We start from the raw sequence: 20,940 nt of genomic DNA, 5'->3' as shown, positions 1-20,940 counted from the left end.
TCTCGCGGCTGTTAAAACGGGTGCTTGTTGGACGTTCCTTTTTTTAACGCTGGTCGAACGAGCAGAATCCTATAAAACGCAGAGAGTCTCACGAATAAATAATCTCCCGCGGTTCGAAATAAAAGCTGCAAGTAAATCTGTCAGTGAAATTCAGAGCTTTTAATAGCTTCCGCTAAACGCGAAATGAACAAACGCACATCAGTGCATAATTGAACAATTGTCATTCGCAGAGTTCACGTGTCGCGTTGATTACCTCGCATAATTCAACTTGCATGTGCGCGCGCGAGCGCACATGATGGATGTTGGCCGGAACAACGCGGCGAAAATACGGTTATTGGTGTTTCTCCCGTCACTCGGATTGATCATTCAAATTCCTCGAAATTCACAAAGCCCGGTCGTCTGAGAGGCGGGACGTGCTGCTTCAGCAGAGCGATTCTGGCATCCCTTTCCGGGTCCTTGCGCGGGCTGGGCAAAATGGTCCTTCGCGTGGAGGGCATTTTGAACTTTCGATCGATCGGCTTGCAGCCCGGCATGACGGAGAGTCTTCTCCTGGCGGGTACGACGTCCATGCGCCGCCACAGAAAATCCACCTCCCCCTTCATCCCCGGCGGCATCAGGTCCAGAATGAGCTGCTGCCTGGCAGCGATGCCGTCAAAGTCACCGATCCGTTCCACGTCCAGCTCCGCTTCCACAGCTTGCACGGCCCTTTCATAGAAATCTATCTGCGGAAACGTTATAAGACCGGCTGTTGAATTAAGACCGCCGTCGCCAAATGGAGAATCCTTTAGGTCCGTTCCTACGTCAGCGATTCGATTGTGCCGCGCTATAATCACGAACCGCTTTTCGGAAGAGGGTCCTCACGTCCGTCGTATCTTTCACGAAGAAAGATTTTCTGAAGCTATTTCTCCGGTTTTTATATGGCGCGAGGAAACTTTACGTAACTAGTGGAAACACTTTAACCCAGCAAAAAGTTCAAAATGCTTTTAAAAGAAAGCAAAAGAAAGCAAAACAATTTTCAACGTGTTTAAAAATATATATATATATATAACAGCGCCGTAAAATCGTATCGAGGAAAAAATTTCTTCTCGCGCTCGCTACAGTTTGAGATAGTGCTTTGGTGTCTGTAATCCGCCGGAGTGTTGCTAGACGCCGTCCACTGAAAAATTAAACTCGCGAAAGCGCAGATTGCTCTGAGGGAAGGAAAAATTAATGCGAACTGTCGAAGACGGCGGCGGGCTTTCCGTTGGCTATTTCCCGACGTTTCTTAGACACGCGTACGCCGCGAACTAACTTTAAATAATACGCAATCGGCTATCGATCGTTGAATAAATTTGACCACAAGAGGGCCGCCGCTATTATGAGTACGTTCGCGAAATTGTGGGATTTTATTTTTACCAGGTAATCGATATCGAGTTTTCTGGCACATGCAAGCGCTAAAATCGCGGCGTCTTTCGCCTCGTTCCGGTTATTCTGATGGATCTCTATTCGTAGCGTCAAATGATCGATATTCAGGATCCATTGATCATAGTCTGTCTTCTGCGCCAAATCGCGTCCCTTCTTCGCGTAGAATCTGGCCAGATCGAAGCGATTGATGTCGATGAGAAACTTGCAAAATTCATGATATAACCAGACGAGTTCGAGCGGCGCGGATGCCAGGGCTAATCTCCTGCTCAAGCCGCAAATATTGAAATTGTTTTAGGCATATTGATCAGTTAAATGGAAATTGTTATAGAGAATAAATTGCGCGCGTAATTACAATAATGAATTCGATGCATAAATTAATGCAAGATAAATGTGTTTCACAATTTACGTCATTTGTGTAATTACATAAATTATGTAATTATATGTATTGAACTTGTCAAAACTGTGCGCACTTGTCAAAACGGTAACAGATACAAAATTAGAAAGAATTCACGCAAATGAATAAACAAAAATATGTTAGTACATTAATGAAATATAAATGTTATAATTTGCGCATGAAAAATGTAGGAAACTTATCAGATATATTATGTCTTTTTTCCCTGAAATCTGTGGTAAATGTGTGAATAATATACACCTGCGAAACATCTTGAGCGTTTCCTTTGGATTCACAGTCGGCATCCACGCGAGATCGATGTCTCGAGGCAACATCGCGACTCGTATTCCCAGGTGATGCTTCAAGTACCTTGTCTTCATTTCCTCGTTTTCCAGACACATCAAATTACGCGTGTCAATGTACACCCACGCCACCATTTTATATAGTGCGTCTAAGCACTTTTGTTTCAGTGGAAACATCCGGTCTGAATACGAATCGAACTTGTCCTTGATACGTTCGATAAATCTAGCGAAAAGATTAAGTCGAGTTTTTCTAATATTAGAACTTCATAGGAATAAAAGAAACAATTAATTGTTAGGAAAAACAAGTATTAATCTAAAATTAGATAAATTTATTCTTTTTTATTCACTTATTCCTATTTACTTATTTATTTATTCTTGTCAAATAAATTATTCGTAAATAAGATTCGTAAATAAGTAATTTCTGCATAAGAAATAAAAATGGCAAACTTGCAAACTTATAACACTGAAAATAAAATAAAACTTAAAAGAAGAGACTTCAAAAATTCGATTCTTGATACCACAGGATATTAAATAAATTTCATGTATCGATTAAATTTTACACATAATCAGATATTCCAGAATTTAAATTTTTAACGAACGTTCAGAATAAAACTAAAATGTTTATAACATATAAAATAAAATAAATAAAACGTTCATAATATATTGACTGCTTGCTGACTAGACCGGACACTACCAACCCGAAAAAAGTACGATAGTTTTTGTTAATTCTTGCAGCATGCAAATAGCGTAACAGGAAATCTGCCTGTATGATGATTATATTTCTGCGCAATCTTCGTTCCTGCTCGATCATCATTTTATGCCCCTTCGGGATCGCTCGTCGTTGAAAAAGCGTAACGTAGATCGGTCGTCTCATTCGGAGGAGATCCTGCAGGCACATTACGTTTCGATGGCATGTACTTGCAAGAGCGAGCAGCTCTAAAGTCGAGCTCCTGTTCGCCGAGGCCACGATTTCCGGGTGGCTCACAATCTCCTCGAGGAAATCCTTATCGATCGCCAAGAGACCCATATACAATTTCGCTATAACGCGCTGCAACCCTTTCAATCGCACCTGTCGTTGCACCTCCGGGTCGTTCACCTGGAATCTCGACTCGTCCTCCACGATATCTACGGTTACAGTCGATTTGCACCTCCTATACTATTTTCAAAATTTCAAACCAGTACAAATAAAATTTTATGTCATTTACAAGTGTATCTATTATTTGCAAATAATATTCGAAAATAACATACATATAATAGTTTTCGGTAAAATCTTTAAAACGCAATTACTTGATCATAGTCGAGAAGTACTGCCTAAAGTACTCTTCTGCTCTACTATAAAAAAAAGTTGAATCTCGTTTCGTAAAAGTCAGAGAAAGAGAGAAAAGAGAGCGTTGCTCCGAAGACACTCATCCTCGCCGTCGCTCGAGGATTGATAGCAGCAATATGGCGAGAAAGTACCGCCTTTATTCTGGGCACGATACGCACCTTCGAACTCATCCTCCTCCTGCTCCTCCTCCTTGAGCTTGCCGATCAGAAGCTCGCGGTGCTCGTTCAGCCGTCGTATCCACGGATAGAGCAGCAGCAACGCTATAGGCGATGTGTTCCGGCCGACACAATCTTCAATGGTCTCGGTCGCCTGATGGACGCCGTGCTCAAAGGTCATCCTATGCCGCCGCATACCCGCGTAGGCGTGAGCCAGGCTGTGACCGAACTCGCCGATCTGGAAAAGCGCCTTCATCCGCATCTGCCGTGCTTTGTAATGATCGGGATCTGCAGCCGAGATGCGCGAACGCAGAGATCAAGCGCGCTACTTTATTGGATCATCGAGCGAAGGGTCGTTATACATCGAAAGTCATTACTTGACGTTGCTTAAGACGCAAGATATTTATCGAGCAGAATTAATGTGTCTGCAGGATAAACGTTATTTGTGGACTGAAAGTACGAAATGACGTAGATTTCAGTGTCATGTAGATTTGAATAAATTGCGAGCAAATTAGCAAATTGGCGTAAGAAAGTGTAGAATGTGAAGACAGTTAATAATATTGAAAATAGTTGTAATAATAAGCACATTTACACTCTTGAAAAGGGCACTCTTGAAGAGGAAAAAAGTATGAAAAATAAAGTCTTGCACTTACGTCATTTTGTATTTTCAATTTACGTTTCACAGAGATTTTCAGGATGTTAGCGCGGTCATACCTAGTGTCATACATTTCCCCGACAATTTTTCTGCTTTGAAGTACTTCGCGTTTCTAAGGAGCGCTCTGCAGTGACCGATTAACGATCTGAGGTCCTCGACTTCAGCCAATTTAGATGCCTTTTTGAAATAATCTATAGCCAATGGGTAACTACCCAGACTGGCCAGTCGATGGCCCCATTCACGATAAAGGATGGCCTCCCTGAAGACTTCAGGAGCCTCCTCCTTCTTCAGCGCCAACATGACGATCTATTGAATCTTCCTAAGTAGATAAAAAAGTAACTCTCGTCGTATTTCAAACATGCAGCATACCAGCAAAAACTATTACTAATGCTACTATTGAAATAGCAACAAGCTGAAAAAGAAAAAAGTATTTCGAAAGAAATTTAGAAAGAAATATTTTACCTGGATCTCTCAAACATGAAATTTTCCGAACGTATGAGCACCGAGTCTTACTTTTACATGCTTGATTTTTCAGTTACATTTTTCGTTATAATTTATTAAATGCGACATGATATTCACGTGACATTTAGGTGACAGATGGAACATCTCATGTGAAAATAGGCGAATACGAGCGAACGTGCATTAGCAAATGCATACGTTACGCAACGCAGTTCTGCATGGAATATGTATATAATATGATACAGAGTGCTAAATTTGTACTTACAGATTGCATACTCGCAGATTGTTTTACAACATCATGAAACATAATTACTTAATGGATTTCTCATCGGCATTACAATGCATCGAGTTATCCGAGATTACGATTCTACTTTACTTCTACTTCTCATCGGGAATCTGTATGCAGTATTTTAGGAGCAAAATTCGAAACTTGTCTACGTCATTTTCTGGAGGATGTGGAGATCGTTATTCGCGAAATCAGGTCGCCGCTTTTCCCCGCGTTCCTTTCATTGAAAAACCACGCCAGAGCCTACTCGCCCGTGTTCAATACGGCATACTCCGTTATACGTAACAATTAATACCACAAAGGCCGTTACGTACGTTGCAGCATGTGGGAATGAAAGCGGATTACGACGGCAGTGCAGTGTGATACCAGTGAGCTCTCCAAAGAAATTCGAAGCAAGAATTTTTTAGTAATCGCGCTTTGAATCTCAAAAGGAAATACTTAACGAAATATTCTGTTTTTGAGACCTTACGATGTTCATTATTAATGTCATTATTAAGTTAGAGGAATTAATTATTATTCTGTTGTATTTCGCTTAATTTCTCGCAAGTCTGTGATAACTGTTAAGAAAAGAAATATATAATAAAAAGCATTAAAGCCAGAAAATGTTGTTAGTTAGAGGTGTTTACGTTATGTCGCTCTTTTAAAAATTGTTTGAACTTTCATAGTAGTATTACTGCCAGGATAATTATTGTTCTAATCGCCATTAACGGGATATCGTGTTTTTTTCAGATTTTCATAGGCCAATCAAGACGAATTCTTCTCGTAAACGCGGACCATCGGATTAAGGGTGCCCTCGAGATGCGGTGATGGCTTTGTTGTATAGGTTCGCGCAGCTGCACGATCGCAGTGGCACGCGGGTCTTCTCCTTCGTCGTCACTAGGACCGTCGTGCGCGATCCTGAGAGGGACGTCACGAGCAAAGAACTAGTATGCGGTTTTCAGAGATGGGCCGTCGCTTTCTCGCGCGGGGAAAAGGTAATCATCTCCCTCAAATCTTCATTAGAATCACTAATTGAAAAACTTATTAATATTTTGACAAATATTTAATAAAATTCTTCCTTTTATGAGAGAATGTTAAAGATCAACTTTTTTCCTCTTGCATAATATATTGGAAAGAACATTATTTTAGATATTCAACTTCAGTATTAATCCAAGTCTATTTAGAAAAATACGATTAAAGTGAGACGGCGAATGAAATGAAACGAAATGGTCACCATTATCCCGGTGATTACTCTTTCAAGGTTCTCGGCGTGTACCTGGTATGGCGTGGCGCATCAAGAAACCTCCGCGTGTACGTGGATTTCACGTTCACGCTGCTGAATCGAGAGCACTTCTCCATGAACGAGAGCTTCTCCGGCAAACGCGTCAAGTTTACCTATGAGGCTCCAGCGCAAGGCAATCGTAGCTACATCGCCGTGGCGGATCTCTTCAGCCGTAATTTCGCCGACACAAACGGCGAGTTCCAGCTGGAGCTGTCCATGGCGAACGTGCGGACTGTCTATATGACCGAGGTCAGGATGCCGACGTCGGTATTCTCGGCGGGCCAGACGAAGCCGAGCAAGCTGGAGACCGATTACATCGCGTTCGGCGGTTTCGACTGGAACTTGGTCATCTATCCGCATGGCAAGGATACGGACGGTCGCGGTCAGGAGAGTCGCGTGAGCGTTTATCTGATGAGACTATCGGGGTTTGATCATCGGTGCCGGGTAAGGTATAGTCTGGCGCTAGGCGAGGGCGATCGACGGATCGATTCCGGACCGATCGAGGACATCTCCGACGCTGAAGGTTGTGGCTTCGGATGGCACACCAGGGTCAGGTGGTCTGACATCGCGCACAAGGGCACGCTCCGAGTATCGTTGGAGATGCTCGAGGCGAGAACCATCTGCGAGATTGCGGTGCAAGCGTTGAGTCCGTCGCTGCCGTTGCCTGCCGCGCCCTGCTACGATCGCGACAAGCAAGCCTGGGCTATCCGTGCCGATCTTAACTCCGACACGGTCAGGCTGCACCTAGTGTATAAAGACATCCACAATGTGCCGAGGAATCATTTAAGGTAAGAGTATCAATTTTATTTTCTCTACAGGGTGTCCCGGGTTTTAACCGACAAACTGCGGGAGCATATTCTACTAGTGGAAATAAGAAAAAATTCTTATATCGAGTTTGCTTAGAAATGCTTTATTACAAAGTTATAAACCAATATTGAAAAGAAATATGAGATAAGAAGTAACAACGGAACATAGTGTAGAATTTGCAAGGTCGAAGATGTTTATGTTATGTGTATTCACATGTATTCATGTTCACTATGTTGAAACGATTCAGTATGATTGTTACTTTCACAACAGTAGCTGTTAGATTTCAATCGTCGTGTCAACTAGCAATTACTATCAGAATGCCAAAAGTGTTTTCAAATGAGGAATACACCGATATTCATTTCGTGTACGGATTCTGTGACGGAAATGCACGAGCTGCCGTACGAGAGTATCAACGTAGATTTCCTAACAGGAGAGTACCAGATAGATTTAAAGCAACGAATTACTAATTCAGTTACTGAGATGCAACAAAATTTTCAGGAATGTCGTACTGTAACAAATTCTGTACTACGTCGATGTCTAGCTTGTATCGATGTGCAAGGACAACATTTTGAAATGCGTCACTAAATCATTGCGTAGATAATTTTTATTTTTGTGAATAAATCCGTTGTTACTTATCTCATATTTCTTTTCAATATTGGTTTATAACTTTGTAATAAAGCATTTCTAAGCAAACTCGATATAAGAATTCTTTCTTATTTCCACTAGTAGAATATGCTTCCGCAGTTTATCGGTTAAAACTCGGGACACCCTGTATAAATGATTAAGGAGTGGAGAACATCGTTATGTATATATCATAAAGATTTTCAAATTTTTATCAATTATATTTAGCAATCAGTGGTAAAAAAGTAATCTAATTATCTACTAACTGTACTAATTATCATATTCATAAATATTTTTTGTTCTAGTTAGAAAATCTTTCTATTAAAGAAATATATTTAAAAAAATAGATGTTTCTCTCTAAATAAGTCAAGCATTTAAGGAATATTATAAAGATGACTAGAAAATGTGTGGAAGACTGAATCATTAAGATCTCTCCGCACAGTTTAAATTATTATATAAAATTGACTTAATTATAATAATATTCTCCGCAATTTTGTCTAAATAGGTACGTCAGTTGGTCGGCATATCTGCTAAGGAGCGAGGGACCAAACGTCGTGCCGATTGGACTGCCCGGCGAACCATTCAGCCGCTACTACGTTCAAGAATCCGCCGACGAGGGTATCATCATGGAAACTAACGTGGATATGAACGAGGTGAAAGAGAATCACTGTCCATATCTCACGGATAAGGGCCAACTGAGAATCCGGCTGGAGTGGAACGAGAGTCACTTGCTTTTCCAGGCGACCTATCACAAATATGATGACGTGTGCCGCGTGCACAATCAACAGATGCGGCGCGAGATCGTGTCATTACAGGCGGAGAATTACAGTCTTGAACGGCAGTTATTCAGCTACCAGAAGAGTCTAGCGTACGCACAGGCGCAACAGCAGCAGCAGCAACACCCAAATCAACAGCACTCGGTAGGTCATCAGGGCCACTTGGAGCGTTCGGCATCCAGCGACACCGAATACGCCTGACAAGTGGAACGCGAGCTATCAATATCACCAACACCATCAAGTCGGCGTCAATTGCCGGTAGCAGCGACGCTGGGGGCGATACTGCAGGACGACGACCAGCAAGTACATCAGAACCTCGTCAGAATGATGGACCGGCGATTGAGCAACGTGCAGCTGCAGCAGCATTTCTACGAGGAACAGCATCGCCGTCAGCAACATCGGCACAGCAACGCCAGTAGTGGAGGCAGTGGCATCTCCTCGCCCAGGCGAAGCATCGATCGCAACGGCCAGGAGCATCGTCGCAGCATCCTGCAGCAGCCCAGGTCCAGTGTCGGCGCCAGGTCCAGCAATGGCGGCAATCATGAGACTCGCGCCGCCAATATGAATAATGATCAGTATGCCAACTACTACTTGGGATACGTCGGCCAAGCGGCGCACAAGCGACGTAGGACCACATTCTGGGAGACGTTGACGGGGCTAGTGTGTTCCCTGGGCGCTTTGGCCTCTAGAGCGGCGAAGATGGCCGCCAGGAGGGGGGATCCTCTCTGAGGGTACGATCATTTCGAGACCCGACGCGACCGCGTAAGGATCAGGCGCGGACACGCGACGTGGGACTCGTTTTGGTCTGCATGTATAGCGCGTTCTGTCTCGTTTAAATCGATCCAATATCTCCCGTGGGTGGATTACGAGGGATACCGGAAAAGAAAGTTGTTTTAATAATCGAGGTATCCTGTACCTTCGAGATAAAATACACCTGGCGTATGCGACATGTCGCGACTATCTCTTGTATACGTGGTGTTTCTATAAATGGAAAATTATACTTCTTTGTGTATATTTAGTATCTGTTATATACACCTTAGGTTTTTTTATTTAGTTTGTTTCGAAATTTAACGTTGATAAATATTGAATTAATTTTTTGTCAAATCCTCATCGACATGACGTAACGCGTCATATTGACGGGATTTTGAGATTTTTCCTAAATTTCATGGTTCATTGATATATATTTTGCAGGAATTGTTTTCTGTATACCTATATACCTCCCGCGCGCGTGTAAAAAATGTATCTTTCCATTCCAAAGATGTCTTTGATATGCAATGCGAAAAATGCGTCCTACATGCCGTATATCCCCTCAGATATGGTCGGCTTCATACGAAACGTGTTTGCGAAGGGTTCCTGCTTTAGATGGAAAGAGTAAAGGGAGATCGCCGATTTTACCGATTTTATGAGATAGAGCGTCCCGTATATATGCGAAACGGAAACGCGGTAGGGAAAAAAAGGTTCCGGAAAAAGAGGATCGCAGGGAGAGCCTAGGGCCGTGTTCTCCTCTACTCTACACCTGCACACGTGCAGATCTACACTCACGAACACACATCTACACGAACACGAATCTATCTACTTGTCAATTTACTAAAGAACCTATTTTCCTCTAAAGACTTTTTTCACCTATTGTGTACATCGCCGTGGAAGTACGAGGATATGCGCATTGGCATAGTCGCCAAGCCAATAACAGTACTGTAATTATCGTAGTACGTATACTAAACAGAACTTTAGAGTACATCAATGTTATATAAGTGAACAAATACACAGGGGAAAAGGAAGAAACGAAGAAGAAGAGAGAAGGAAAAGCACGGACTGGTGCTTCTTTGAGAGTCCTTAAAAGGCTGCTTCTTACGATGCGCATAAATGCCGTCGCCGTACGAATTAAGTTCACTCGGACGCCCTAATCGATTCCCTTTGCCCCTTTCTAATTAATCTGTTTACTCGAGCATCAGGAATATCATCATCACGTAGTTCCATGTTTTCGTTCGTGTTATCACTATTAGTCTATGTAGAAATATTTAGTATAAAAGTACCAGTTCTATTTATTCCAAAGTGACTATCTGAAATATACGTGGATCGATAGGAATTCATAAAAACGTATTTTGCAAATTTGAATCTATTTTATATTTTCGTAAGTCGAGATTAGCTGTAATATCTGTCAATTTTTCCCTTATAAATTGGAATAAACGAAATATTTAAAAGATTTATTTCCTTAGATTGACGCAGATTTCTATTTCTCTATTTCTGAAAAACGTAAAATAGATGTGTCGATAGATTAGCAAGATAAGAATATATAAACTATATAATTCCGGAAACTTTGAAGTAATCTCTGACTTCAAAAACGTAGAATCTGAATTCATAGAAGTGATCCCTGTGCGATTTCTTTTTATAACTTGCCTATCTTTCGAGCATTCTGCAGAACCAACCGATCGATCACGTACGCAAAGTATCACACAATAATTAAAGGCATTTAAATAGAGGAACGATTACATCATTCGCAGGCTGTAATCAAGAACTGCACTCGCCCTTTTCGTGGACGACTAGATAATCAGGATAAAAAAGAACAGAAAAATAAAAAAACGAACAGAGGTATCATTCTGCTATTATATTATATGTATATTTATGAGTTTGACGTCATGACGACGTCTGATTAATTTTTTAAAGACTCGCTTGTATACATTTTTAGTTACTTTATTACGAGAGTATCGGTCACCTACTTTTCTATTTTAATATTTGTGTACTGATCGAGTAATAAACTCAGTACCTCGATATAAGTAAGCATCTCGATGTCGCAGCGAAAGACGATATAATTTTCAACTCTGTTATTTCAAACACAATGCTGACTCTATCGTTCGCCGACTTAAAGTTCTTTTTGAGATGGAAATTATTATATAAAGAGAGTAAAGTAAGATGGAAAGTTTTCTGTATTTTTTTCACATTCATATTTAATTTACGACTTATCAACATTCTTATCAAAAATCAATGTCTGTAATTAATTTGCAGTTCTTTGAAATTCCTTAGCCACTTAAAACAAGCTTGCGATAATGAGAACATTTTATTTTGTGAGATGTTACTTGATTACTGAAGAAAATCTTCGATTATTAAAATTTTTAATTATTGAAGATATTTACGGTTCTTCCAAAACTGAAATGCAATGCATACGATGCAGAATTCCAATCGTAAACATTTTGCGAGAAATGACAGATTTGTGTTATTTGATACTGTTTTTCGTAGCTAATGCATATACTCATATTTACCGTATATTCGCAAGAGTGCACAGTTGCAATCTTTTTTCGTACACCGATCGTAGCTTGAATTCCTGATATATAGAAATGTTTTTCTGTTTAGGTGATGCTCCAAAGAATCATTTCTCGTATTCATTCCTTTGATGTTAAACGATAAACAAGAGATATTAATACATAAGAGATAATATTTCTCAATAAATAAGATTTTATACGTGCTGTAGTCAGAGAATTTTGCGACCTTTTCCCGGCATTTTCATCTTACTTTACTCTCTCTCTCTCCCTGTCTCTGTTCTTGTAACACGATGTAATAATTTCCGCCTCGGCTCACTACCGCGGTATTTTCTGCTATACATGTGAGCGCCGTACGTAACCGAAATACATAGTTATGCGAACCATGTGCCGCACCATCTTCGCAAGTATGTATATATCTGCGACACCCAGAGCAGGTAGCCTGTGATCGATACAGTATCGCTGGTTTGCACATTGGATATATCCTCGCAAATACATACGCACCCATTTACATACAGCCGAAATACTGTCTTGCGTTATGTAATGTGTGCGTGTGCGCGGCGCGCGCGTGTGTGTAGGTATGCGTCTTCAGGTAACACCTCGCTCATATCTAAAATCGCTTTCCTCGCAACATCTGCAGCGAACGTCAATCTACCTAAAAGTATTTGTTAACACTGGAACCGCCGATGGCACGTTATCCTATCCATTTTCGAAATCAAAACCGCATGGATGCAAAAGAACCGTTTTCTACATCGGCGCATCGTTACATTCGGACTGAATTTTTCAGACTGAAAAATTACCTTGTCAAGATAACAGATTTTCAATTTTTGACTGTATCACGCTCTAAAAAATTCCAAAAACCCATCGGTTTTGCTGTGTGCGTTAACAGTTCGATTAACACCGAACGCAAGTAAACGCATTTCATTCGGTGACGAAACGAGATTTTTCCAGATTTCATTTTGGCTTTGATAGAAACTTCGATCTCTCTCTCCTTTGTTCTCCCCCTAAATCTCCCAATTCATTTCACGTTTCTTCAGATTCCAGTCCGCGTGTTATTTAAGATGTGTCAGTTAACATTTACACGATACAGAAATGATATATAAGAATGTAGTTCATAATATATATTCAAACGTGCTCTGATTAATCTTGAAACTGATAGTGGCCATCGGGCAAGATACACGATTGTACAGTTGAAAGTATTAGGGATTTCTCCGACGAAGAGTGCTACGACGTAAAGCGTCCTCGAAAGGAACGTAGTAACATGTAAAGCTGCGAATGGACCAGACTCGCGACAGTAGCTCGTAACAATATGCCCGCACCGCGCACAATCCGTGTACTAGTACTGCAGTCAATTCCATCGGGATTGCATCGGTCCTGACCGTGTCCTAGCGAGAAAAATTCTCCTCAGCTTCCTTCGGCAGGATGGATTTGCGACCGCGGGAAAAAAGCGCTCCTTTCGACCCGAAACTTTCTACTACTTGAACTCGCGTTCGTGACAGGCGTATATAGCAGCAGCTCTGACAATCGCACCTAATCTCATCGCCACGATGAAGATCGAATGTTCGACCGCCGACGTGATTTCTGACCTTTCCGCCTTGACACTTTTAGGGATTCCGACAGTGTGTCTTGGGTCACACGATGATTGAGATTGAACGGACAGCGATCGCCAAATTTCTAGAAATGCTTCATTTCTAACTTTCCATTTTTAATTATTATTAGTATTTTTGATCAATTATAAATTAATAGATGTATCGATAACTTATGGTACACTCTAACCGTTTAAATGCAAAATTAGATCCTAAATAATCGTTAATTTTTTTACCCTATTTATATAGACGATCTATAAAATAATAGTAAAACAATACAAAGTGATTATAAATTTATGCGAAATTATATAAAAATTACATATAAATTATTATTAAAAATTATTAAATAATTCTGCAATGCTTTAAATGTTTGGTTGAACTTAATGTTGATAGCATATAGCAAAATAATCGCAAACAATAAGTAATCTTCAGCACATAGTTATTCTGCACAGTCACACAATAGACGTGCACAATTTAGTCAATTAATTTCAATCTCGCAAAACCGGCATGCTGGCGCAACAAGTGACAAAGCAAAATTTATCTCACTAAATGATTATGTAACGAATGCACGCGTTGAACGAAAAAGATACTCCAAGAAAAGTAATAACTGCAGAAAATGCCTCAGTTTAAAAAATAAATTCAAATCGGTATCGAGATGTAAACCAATTATGGATTTTCAATCGAATCTGAGCCACCGTTTTAATCATCCGGCGATGATGATCTGACGATCTGACGATTAACAATTAATACGAAAAAACGGAATGCGCCGGCGGTGGAATATATATGCAGAAAATAATAAGAACGCTCTAGTAATAGTGACACGCGCATAGTCGCGCTTATTAGCTAGTACGTACGACAAAATCGATCCGCGATCGATCTCGCGTTCTCTCTCGCGTGCGTTTCATTCTACATCCATCGCGCCCATTTACTTGCCGACACCGTATTCGTTCGACACACACGTTATACAAAATATGTATATATATATATACACGATTTTTCAATGTGTACGTCGTCGTTTTCCGCGCCATTGTGTCGCAGCCGAACCGCAGCAATTTCCATGACTCCGCGATTCGCGATTGTGCGCCTCTGCGAAAAATATAAAACGTACTTCCGCCGTCATAATCGCTCACTAATAATAATTTTCTGCACCGTATTATAAATAAGGCTTCGAAAGAGATTATCACGGTGAATCGCGCTTTTCAGTTCCAATCTGGCAAATCTGGAGAACAATCAACTGAGCAAATCGACTGAGCAAAGTCAGGATAAATGTGCAGCGCGCACGAGATCGCGAATAGAATGTGATTAAAGGAACCGTGTACATATATGCATATACAATATGTATGATATACGATACATACGTATATTTGTATACAACATGTACATACATTTGATATATCGAGCGCACACTATATACATTACATTATCCAGTCATCCTGAATAGAGAACGAGACATTACTAACTATATCGCGGAAAAAATACAGCAATGCGCTTTCTGTTCCGTTTTCGCGATGTGTCACGATAAAGGAAATTAATTGCTTTTGCATTATTCATCGCTCGCAGATAAAAAGACAATTTTTAGGCGACGATACTATGGCGCAACACGAGGAAGCTTATGTAAAGTATAGTTCAGCCTTTCCTTTTTCCACCTGTCATCCAAACGAGGACTCCTTTAAATTAATGTTATATATCCGTACAACTTTCGAGCACACAATGCAAGAGCACATTTTCTGCGACCTTTTTTCATCCGTGTGATTCTACTAAAAACGATTAAAAAGAAAAAAAATGAAAAAAAAAAACAAACATGTGAACGCAAAACACACTCTCAAGAGTTTTGAGACAAATACTAATGTACTTAAACCATCTGTGAGTCTGCCTCGTCTTTTATAAAGTTCTTGCTATATTCAATCTGTCGTATTCCATTCATGTGGTCTATCCTGTCACCCATATAATCCTTTCTATTGATAATTAACTAATTATTGACAACCTGCAGTTTGCACGACATTAGGAAAACATGTAAATTTTCTAAACACACTAATTTGATATAATCTTTATATTTTTTAGAGTTAATATTTTTCTTGTAAGACTCTCTCTCTCTCTCTTTCTGTTAAAGTTAATTGTATGTAAAGCGTTTAAAGTTAAAGAGTTAATTTTTATTTTTTAGTTGATTAAAAAAATACGATAAATTCGGTGCAATTTATATTACGAAAATTTGTTCCCATGTTAAAAAACTTTTTTATTTCTTTTTCCGGTAATTTTTGCTTAAGACTAATTTTTTACTGTTACCTTATGATTATTCACGATTATTATTTCTTTAGAGAAAAGATAATTTGCGGATGGCATGTCTGCGAAATACTGCCGCACAAGCCATAATCATTAATCAAAGCAAATATCCTACTAATTCAACAGGTGCCTGTGGTGGGGGAATCCCCTCTTCTGGCCAAGCTCGTCACTCGATCTCGCGACTGCTCGTTCGAGATCATTCGAGATTTCGCGATCGCGGCGTGCGGTCGGGGTCGGTTAAACACGCGCGCCGGTTCTGAATATCCATAAACAATGTACTTATTCATTACAACTTTTTCGACTAATAATAAGTGCTAATAAGTGCAAATTAAAGCACAAAGTGACGACGCTGTTGAAATATGAGATATTTATTATTATTTATTGTACATGTGTGTTATATAACCCAACTGCAGCGTATTTGTTTCTTTATCACTCGCGAGACAATTCCGGATCAACCGCTTACCATTTGTAAGCCTTTAGTCTTTGTTCGACTGCCGACAATGGAATGTTCCTGCTTCCTCTCGCAAATATCCAAATAACAGCGAAACTTTGACGAATCAAAGTAAATAGAACCGTCGTATTTTGCAGTGCAATTCCAACGAATTTCGTGTATTTCCAGTGAATTTAAAAACATTTCCAGTGAATTATAAAAAATTAATGAATAATTAATGGCGTGAGAAGATCCTTTGCATTGAATTCGATTCATCACTCACGAGTAATCGATGAGACGAGCGATCGCTGTAAGCTTTTGATAATCGAAGCATTACCGGATATCGCCGACGGTGGTAAACAGTCGCTGATCATTTCGTCGTCGTATTAATTTCCAATATTATTCGCTCGGCTACACGTGGCCGCAAGAGACTCCCAAGCGAAAAGCTGCATCGTATAGGTTATGTCCGTGGTCCGTCGACGGTCGGCGAAGGGAATGGAGTGACGTGTCGGCTGGGATTGGCAGCTGGTGCTGGCCACACGGAAATCACGACGTCACGCTTATCACTGATCTCGCTTCCGACTGATATTCGCACAATTACTTATCTTGGGTTATCATTGTTGGTTCTACTTGAACAGTGGCACTCAACGGTCAGTCATTATCGCAATGACGTTTCTCGCGATGCTTCGATAACGATTGGCTCCTCGAGACGCCCGTCGTGACGTAGAGCGACGAAACACCGAGGCACTTGGAGGAACTGTCGAGCAAATAAACGATCAACGGGCGCGAGCCAAGTGTGCGTAAGATAATTCGAGAGTGCAAACGTGTCGCGGGACCGAGTGCAAGATGTTGACGCAACGATTGAGCAACCGGAGATTGCTGGTCGATTTCCTGGCGCTGATGTTCGGCCTGGGTGCCTGGATTGGCGTGAACGGCGTCTACGTACAGCTGCCCCTCATAGTGCACAACGCTCCGGAGGGATGGAGCCTGCCGGCGCACATGGTGATGCTGGTGCAGTTTGCCAACCTAGGACCGATACTGTACACTCTCTACATAAAGTAGGTCCCTTGCGATGTCTTTATGACGCCTCGGAGTGATTAGATAACGGACTAATACCGTGATTTGTTTTTCAGGTACTCAGCCTGGGCGTACGACAAGTACATCATTTACACTTTGCTGGCTGCGGGAACGTTGGCCTCCATCGCGCTGAGCTTCCTCCATAATTACACCTCCGTCATCTTCGGTAAGGACCACTCGACCGCTCTGCTGTCGCTGATGTTCGTGACGGCGCTTGTCGGCTGCACAAGCTCCGTGCTGTTCATGCCGTATATGAGGAACTACCGCGAGATTTACCTGGTGTCCTATCTGGTCGGCGAGGGACTCAGCGGGTTCATACCGAGCGCGGTTGCGTTGGTCCAAGGCGTCGGTTATAATCCAGAATGCAGGAATGTCACTAAACCAGGCTCGAGCCGCCCGGAGTTCGTCCCTACCGACTCCGATCCGCGGTTCTCTTCTCAGATATTCTTCATCTTCATCGGCACTCTGTTGTGCCTGAGCTTCCTGTCATTCTTGTGCCTAAACCTGCTGCCCGTCGCGCTGGCCGAGAGAGTCAAGCTCCCGAGCAGCATGGAAGCGCTGCCGACCGACACGAAGGCGCCGCCGAGCTACAAGACGAATTCCGGCTGGAAAATGCCGAAACACGTTTACTATTATTTATTGGTGATGATGGGTCTGGTCTGCCTCCTCGGCAATGGCACATTACCGAGCATACAGTCGTACTCGTGCTTGCCGTACGGCAACGTGGCGTATCATTTAACGGTCACGTTAGCCGCCATAGCTAGCCCGCTGGCCATGTCTTTAGGTTTCTTCATGAAAACGCCAGCAGTCGAACTTCTCAGTATCCTTACAGGGTTCATTTTATTACTGGTTGGTTTCGTCTGCTATCTGGCCGCGAAATCGCCTCATCCTCCCTTACAATATTCATGGGTAGGTGAATTCTTAGTGGTTGTCGTGTGGATAGTGCTTTGTGGCCTGATAGGATTTGTAAAGATGGGCATCACCACGCTCTACCGACCCGATCCCGGTAAAGGTCTTTATTACACTGGCGTTGCGACGCAAATCGGATCTCTGGTTGGTGCGATTACCACGTTCGTCCTGGTTAATTATGTGAAGGTATTTCAGTCTTATTCTCCTTGCGAATACCTTATGAAAAATTAACGTCTTCTGTACTTAGTATTAGAAATTATTCGCGTCAGTGATATTGACACAATTAAATTATTTTATCAAAAAGGATATGAACTGTTTGATAAGATGTTCAAATTTAGACGATATGAGTTTTGTTATCAAGATTTTTGCACGTGTTATAATTATATAAAAATATAATTATGATATATATTTTTATTTATATATATTAATTATAATATTTATATAATTATATGTTTGTATCCTGGTTTTAACAACATGAAGACATTTATTCAATATTAATCTATTAATTAGATTTTTGGGAATTGGGAACAGTTTATCAAATATTTTATTAATATGCGACCGATTTTTAAAATTTAAATTAACTTATTATTATGTTGTTAATTATGCAACTCTCACATTAACACTATATACTTTTATATATATTGAGCATATTGCAAATATGACTTAGATATTTATAAAACTGAAGAAATGAATCAAGAAATTATTTTTATAAAAATATCATATCAATGTTTACGATATGAGTAACGCATTTTTTAATTCCTATCTATATAAAAGTATATAGAATTATATGAATTCGACCATATTAATACGTACTTACTTAGTCGTTGCAATATGTGTCTGTATTAATTTTTTTCTCACTGTACAATTGTTTTATTCGTCGAGTTTTTAAACTGCGATAATATAAAATTAAAAACTTTAAACAACAATTTCTTTTTTGCTGGACAAAAAAGAATAAGTACTTTGTACTATCGTAAATTTAACTTTATTTTTATCATAAACTCATTGCAATGTATGCAATTATCTATGATAAGTATTAAGATATACTTGAATAGATAAAGATACTTAAAAGAAGATACAATATTTGAACTGCTGTATTGAACATCTTATGGTTCGTTGCACCTGTGTATCAGACAGTGCTCAAGTTAATCTTGTGTGCTTAATTCCTATTTTATAGCTGCATCAGTGCTCAACTTTATCTGATAAATTTTATTGTGGGGATTAAGAACTAGTTGGAAAAGACAGTTTTTTTTACCTCTTAGACTTAATTAATTCTGTCTTCTGTAATTCTGCCGTTAATGAGATTGTGCAGCAGAATTCACCTTATCGCTTGGAAATAACATAGTGCGTCTGTGATATTTTGAGAATACTTAAACTTTTAAGTATCAGTATTGGTACGAGTAATTAACTTGATTTACAATGTTAATCAACAACTATCTTTTAGTAATTGATGATGTAATAAGAAATATATTATTTACTATCACACAGAAATAAATAAAGGGAACGGCAATACGATGACATACAATTTAGAAATTAATTATCGCGAATGTTGGTCCCGCGATGTATGGCTGCCTGCACAAGTGCAAATGCGAATTAAACGAATAATTATGCATATTGTACTTGACGTGCCTACATATTTTCGTTACAGGGATGCTGATATTTTATGAGAGCACAAGGATGCTTATCGTAATATTCTTTGGTGCTCTAGTCGGCTGCTTTAGTTCCGTACTGTTTCTGCCCTATCTTCGCGACTTAATTGTCTGATAATTGTCTCTTCTGAAACGCGTATCGCACTTTTCAATATATAGGCATGATTGTGCAAGCGGGTGCGGCTGTCGGTGCAATAATATCATTCGTTTTAATTAATTAATTTCAAAGCGTATGATTTTTCTGCTCTATCTGAAGAGCGTTATCGAAAACTGTGTACAATGATACAGCGAATTATTTTAATATACGATTTAAGGCGTGATAATGAATAGACAACAGCTTTAGAAACAAATAAAGTGTCTTTATCAACAGTAATAAAAAATATAATAGTATATATTTTGTATTTGTGGTAAATAGACTAAAACATTACAGAATATATCTGAATCTAGGAAAAAGTATATTTTATATACAAGTATCAATACGCGCATATGTGGATATTTTCTGACATAATTAATCTCAATAAGATGTTTAGCGGTTTTTAACTAGATAGAGGCACAGAAATTATACATACTTGAAATACTTTTGCAATATAAACATGCATTTATAATTTCTCTATATGCGTGCATATTCAGCAAAAAATTTTAGTGGCAAGAATATTCGCTATTTAAATTATTGTATTGAATTATACCCATGCAGACAAATTGAGTATGAATTTTTGGACAATAAATAATAGTGTATAAATACTGCAACAACAAAATATTTTAATATAATGTAATAGGAAATAAAATATTGTCGAAATAAAGTTTCTTGGGTTTTAGATATTTATTAGCGTAAACTTTAAATAATTCTTGGCGACTTTATATTGTTGCTGTACACTGCAAGCACAGTCCGTGCAAGGCATTATAATTGTTATTTAGAAATAAAATTTATATTATAGAAATATCGACTTTTTTTCTTTAAACATCTTTTGTGCAAGATAAGTGGAGTGCGAAAATCTACATGAACTTGACACCCACTTAATAGTTTTAAGTTTTGAATACATGAAATTACATATATTGGCCAGTATTCATAGTATCTCCATTCTTGTATTAATAAGATGCTTAAGGGGAAGCTGGAGTTGCTAGTGAACTATTTTTTCACTATAGCGATGGTAATTGCAGTTTCGAAAATTCTCTTTATTGCTTGTGCAGAATAAAAAATCCTTTTCCACAAATGAAGTATAGATAGAAAGAAAGTCCGCTCTACAGGACTTTATATTCAAAATGGAAAAAAGTTAAAAACTTGCATTTGTCTTTTCTAACTTTTTTCCATTTTGA

General features: G+C 39.7%; 3 protein-coding genes across 3 annotated transcripts in view; 2 read left to right on the top strand and 1 right to left on the bottom strand.

Moving 5' to 3' along the window:
* LOC105277688 overlaps nucleotides 1-15,185 on the top strand; it is a 72,255-nt gene extending 57,070 nt beyond the window's left edge. Inside the window, exons 2-4 of the mRNA XM_026971395.1 lie at nucleotides 5,709-5,953; nucleotides 6,220-7,028; nucleotides 8,174-15,185. Coding sequence (XP_026827196.1) covers nucleotides 5,786-5,953; nucleotides 6,220-7,028; nucleotides 8,174-8,645 — 1,449 coding nt within the window. The 5' untranslated portion in view covers nucleotides 5,709-5,785 and the 3' untranslated portion in view covers nucleotides 8,646-15,185. The remainder of the gene's footprint in view (nucleotides 1-5,708; nucleotides 5,954-6,219; nucleotides 7,029-8,173) is intronic.
* LOC105277731 lies at nucleotides 328-5,000 on the bottom strand. The gene is made up of 7 exons (XM_026971047.1): nucleotides 4,959-5,000; nucleotides 4,294-4,540; nucleotides 3,583-3,867; nucleotides 2,796-3,222; nucleotides 2,057-2,320; nucleotides 1,396-1,666; nucleotides 328-722 (listed from the first exon to the last, which is right to left on the bottom strand). Exons 1-7 carry the CDS (start codon nucleotides 4,998-5,000, stop codon nucleotides 363-365), a joined length of 1,896 nt encoding a protein of 631 aa, XP_026826848.1. The 3' UTR covers nucleotides 328-362.
* Nucleotides 15,186-15,284: 99 nt separating the features above from the next.
* LOC105277686 (solute carrier family 52, riboflavin transporter, member 3-A) lies at nucleotides 15,285-20,564 on the top strand. The gene is made up of 2 exons (XM_011336251.2): nucleotides 15,285-17,052; nucleotides 17,128-20,564. Exons 1-2 carry the CDS (start codon nucleotides 16,841-16,843, stop codon nucleotides 18,209-18,211), a joined length of 1,296 nt encoding a protein of 431 aa, XP_011334553.1. The 5' UTR covers nucleotides 15,285-16,840; the 3' UTR covers nucleotides 18,212-20,564.
* The last annotated feature ends 376 nt before the right edge of the window (nucleotides 20,565-20,940 follow it).

Source organism: Ooceraea biroi, chromosome 7, assembly GCF_003672135.1.
Source record: "Ooceraea biroi isolate clonal line C1 chromosome 7, Obir_v5.4, whole genome shotgun sequence".
Classification (NCBI taxonomy): domain Eukaryota; kingdom Metazoa; phylum Arthropoda; class Insecta; order Hymenoptera; family Formicidae; genus Ooceraea; species Ooceraea biroi.
This window is presented reverse-complemented; position numbering and strand designations above follow the sequence as displayed.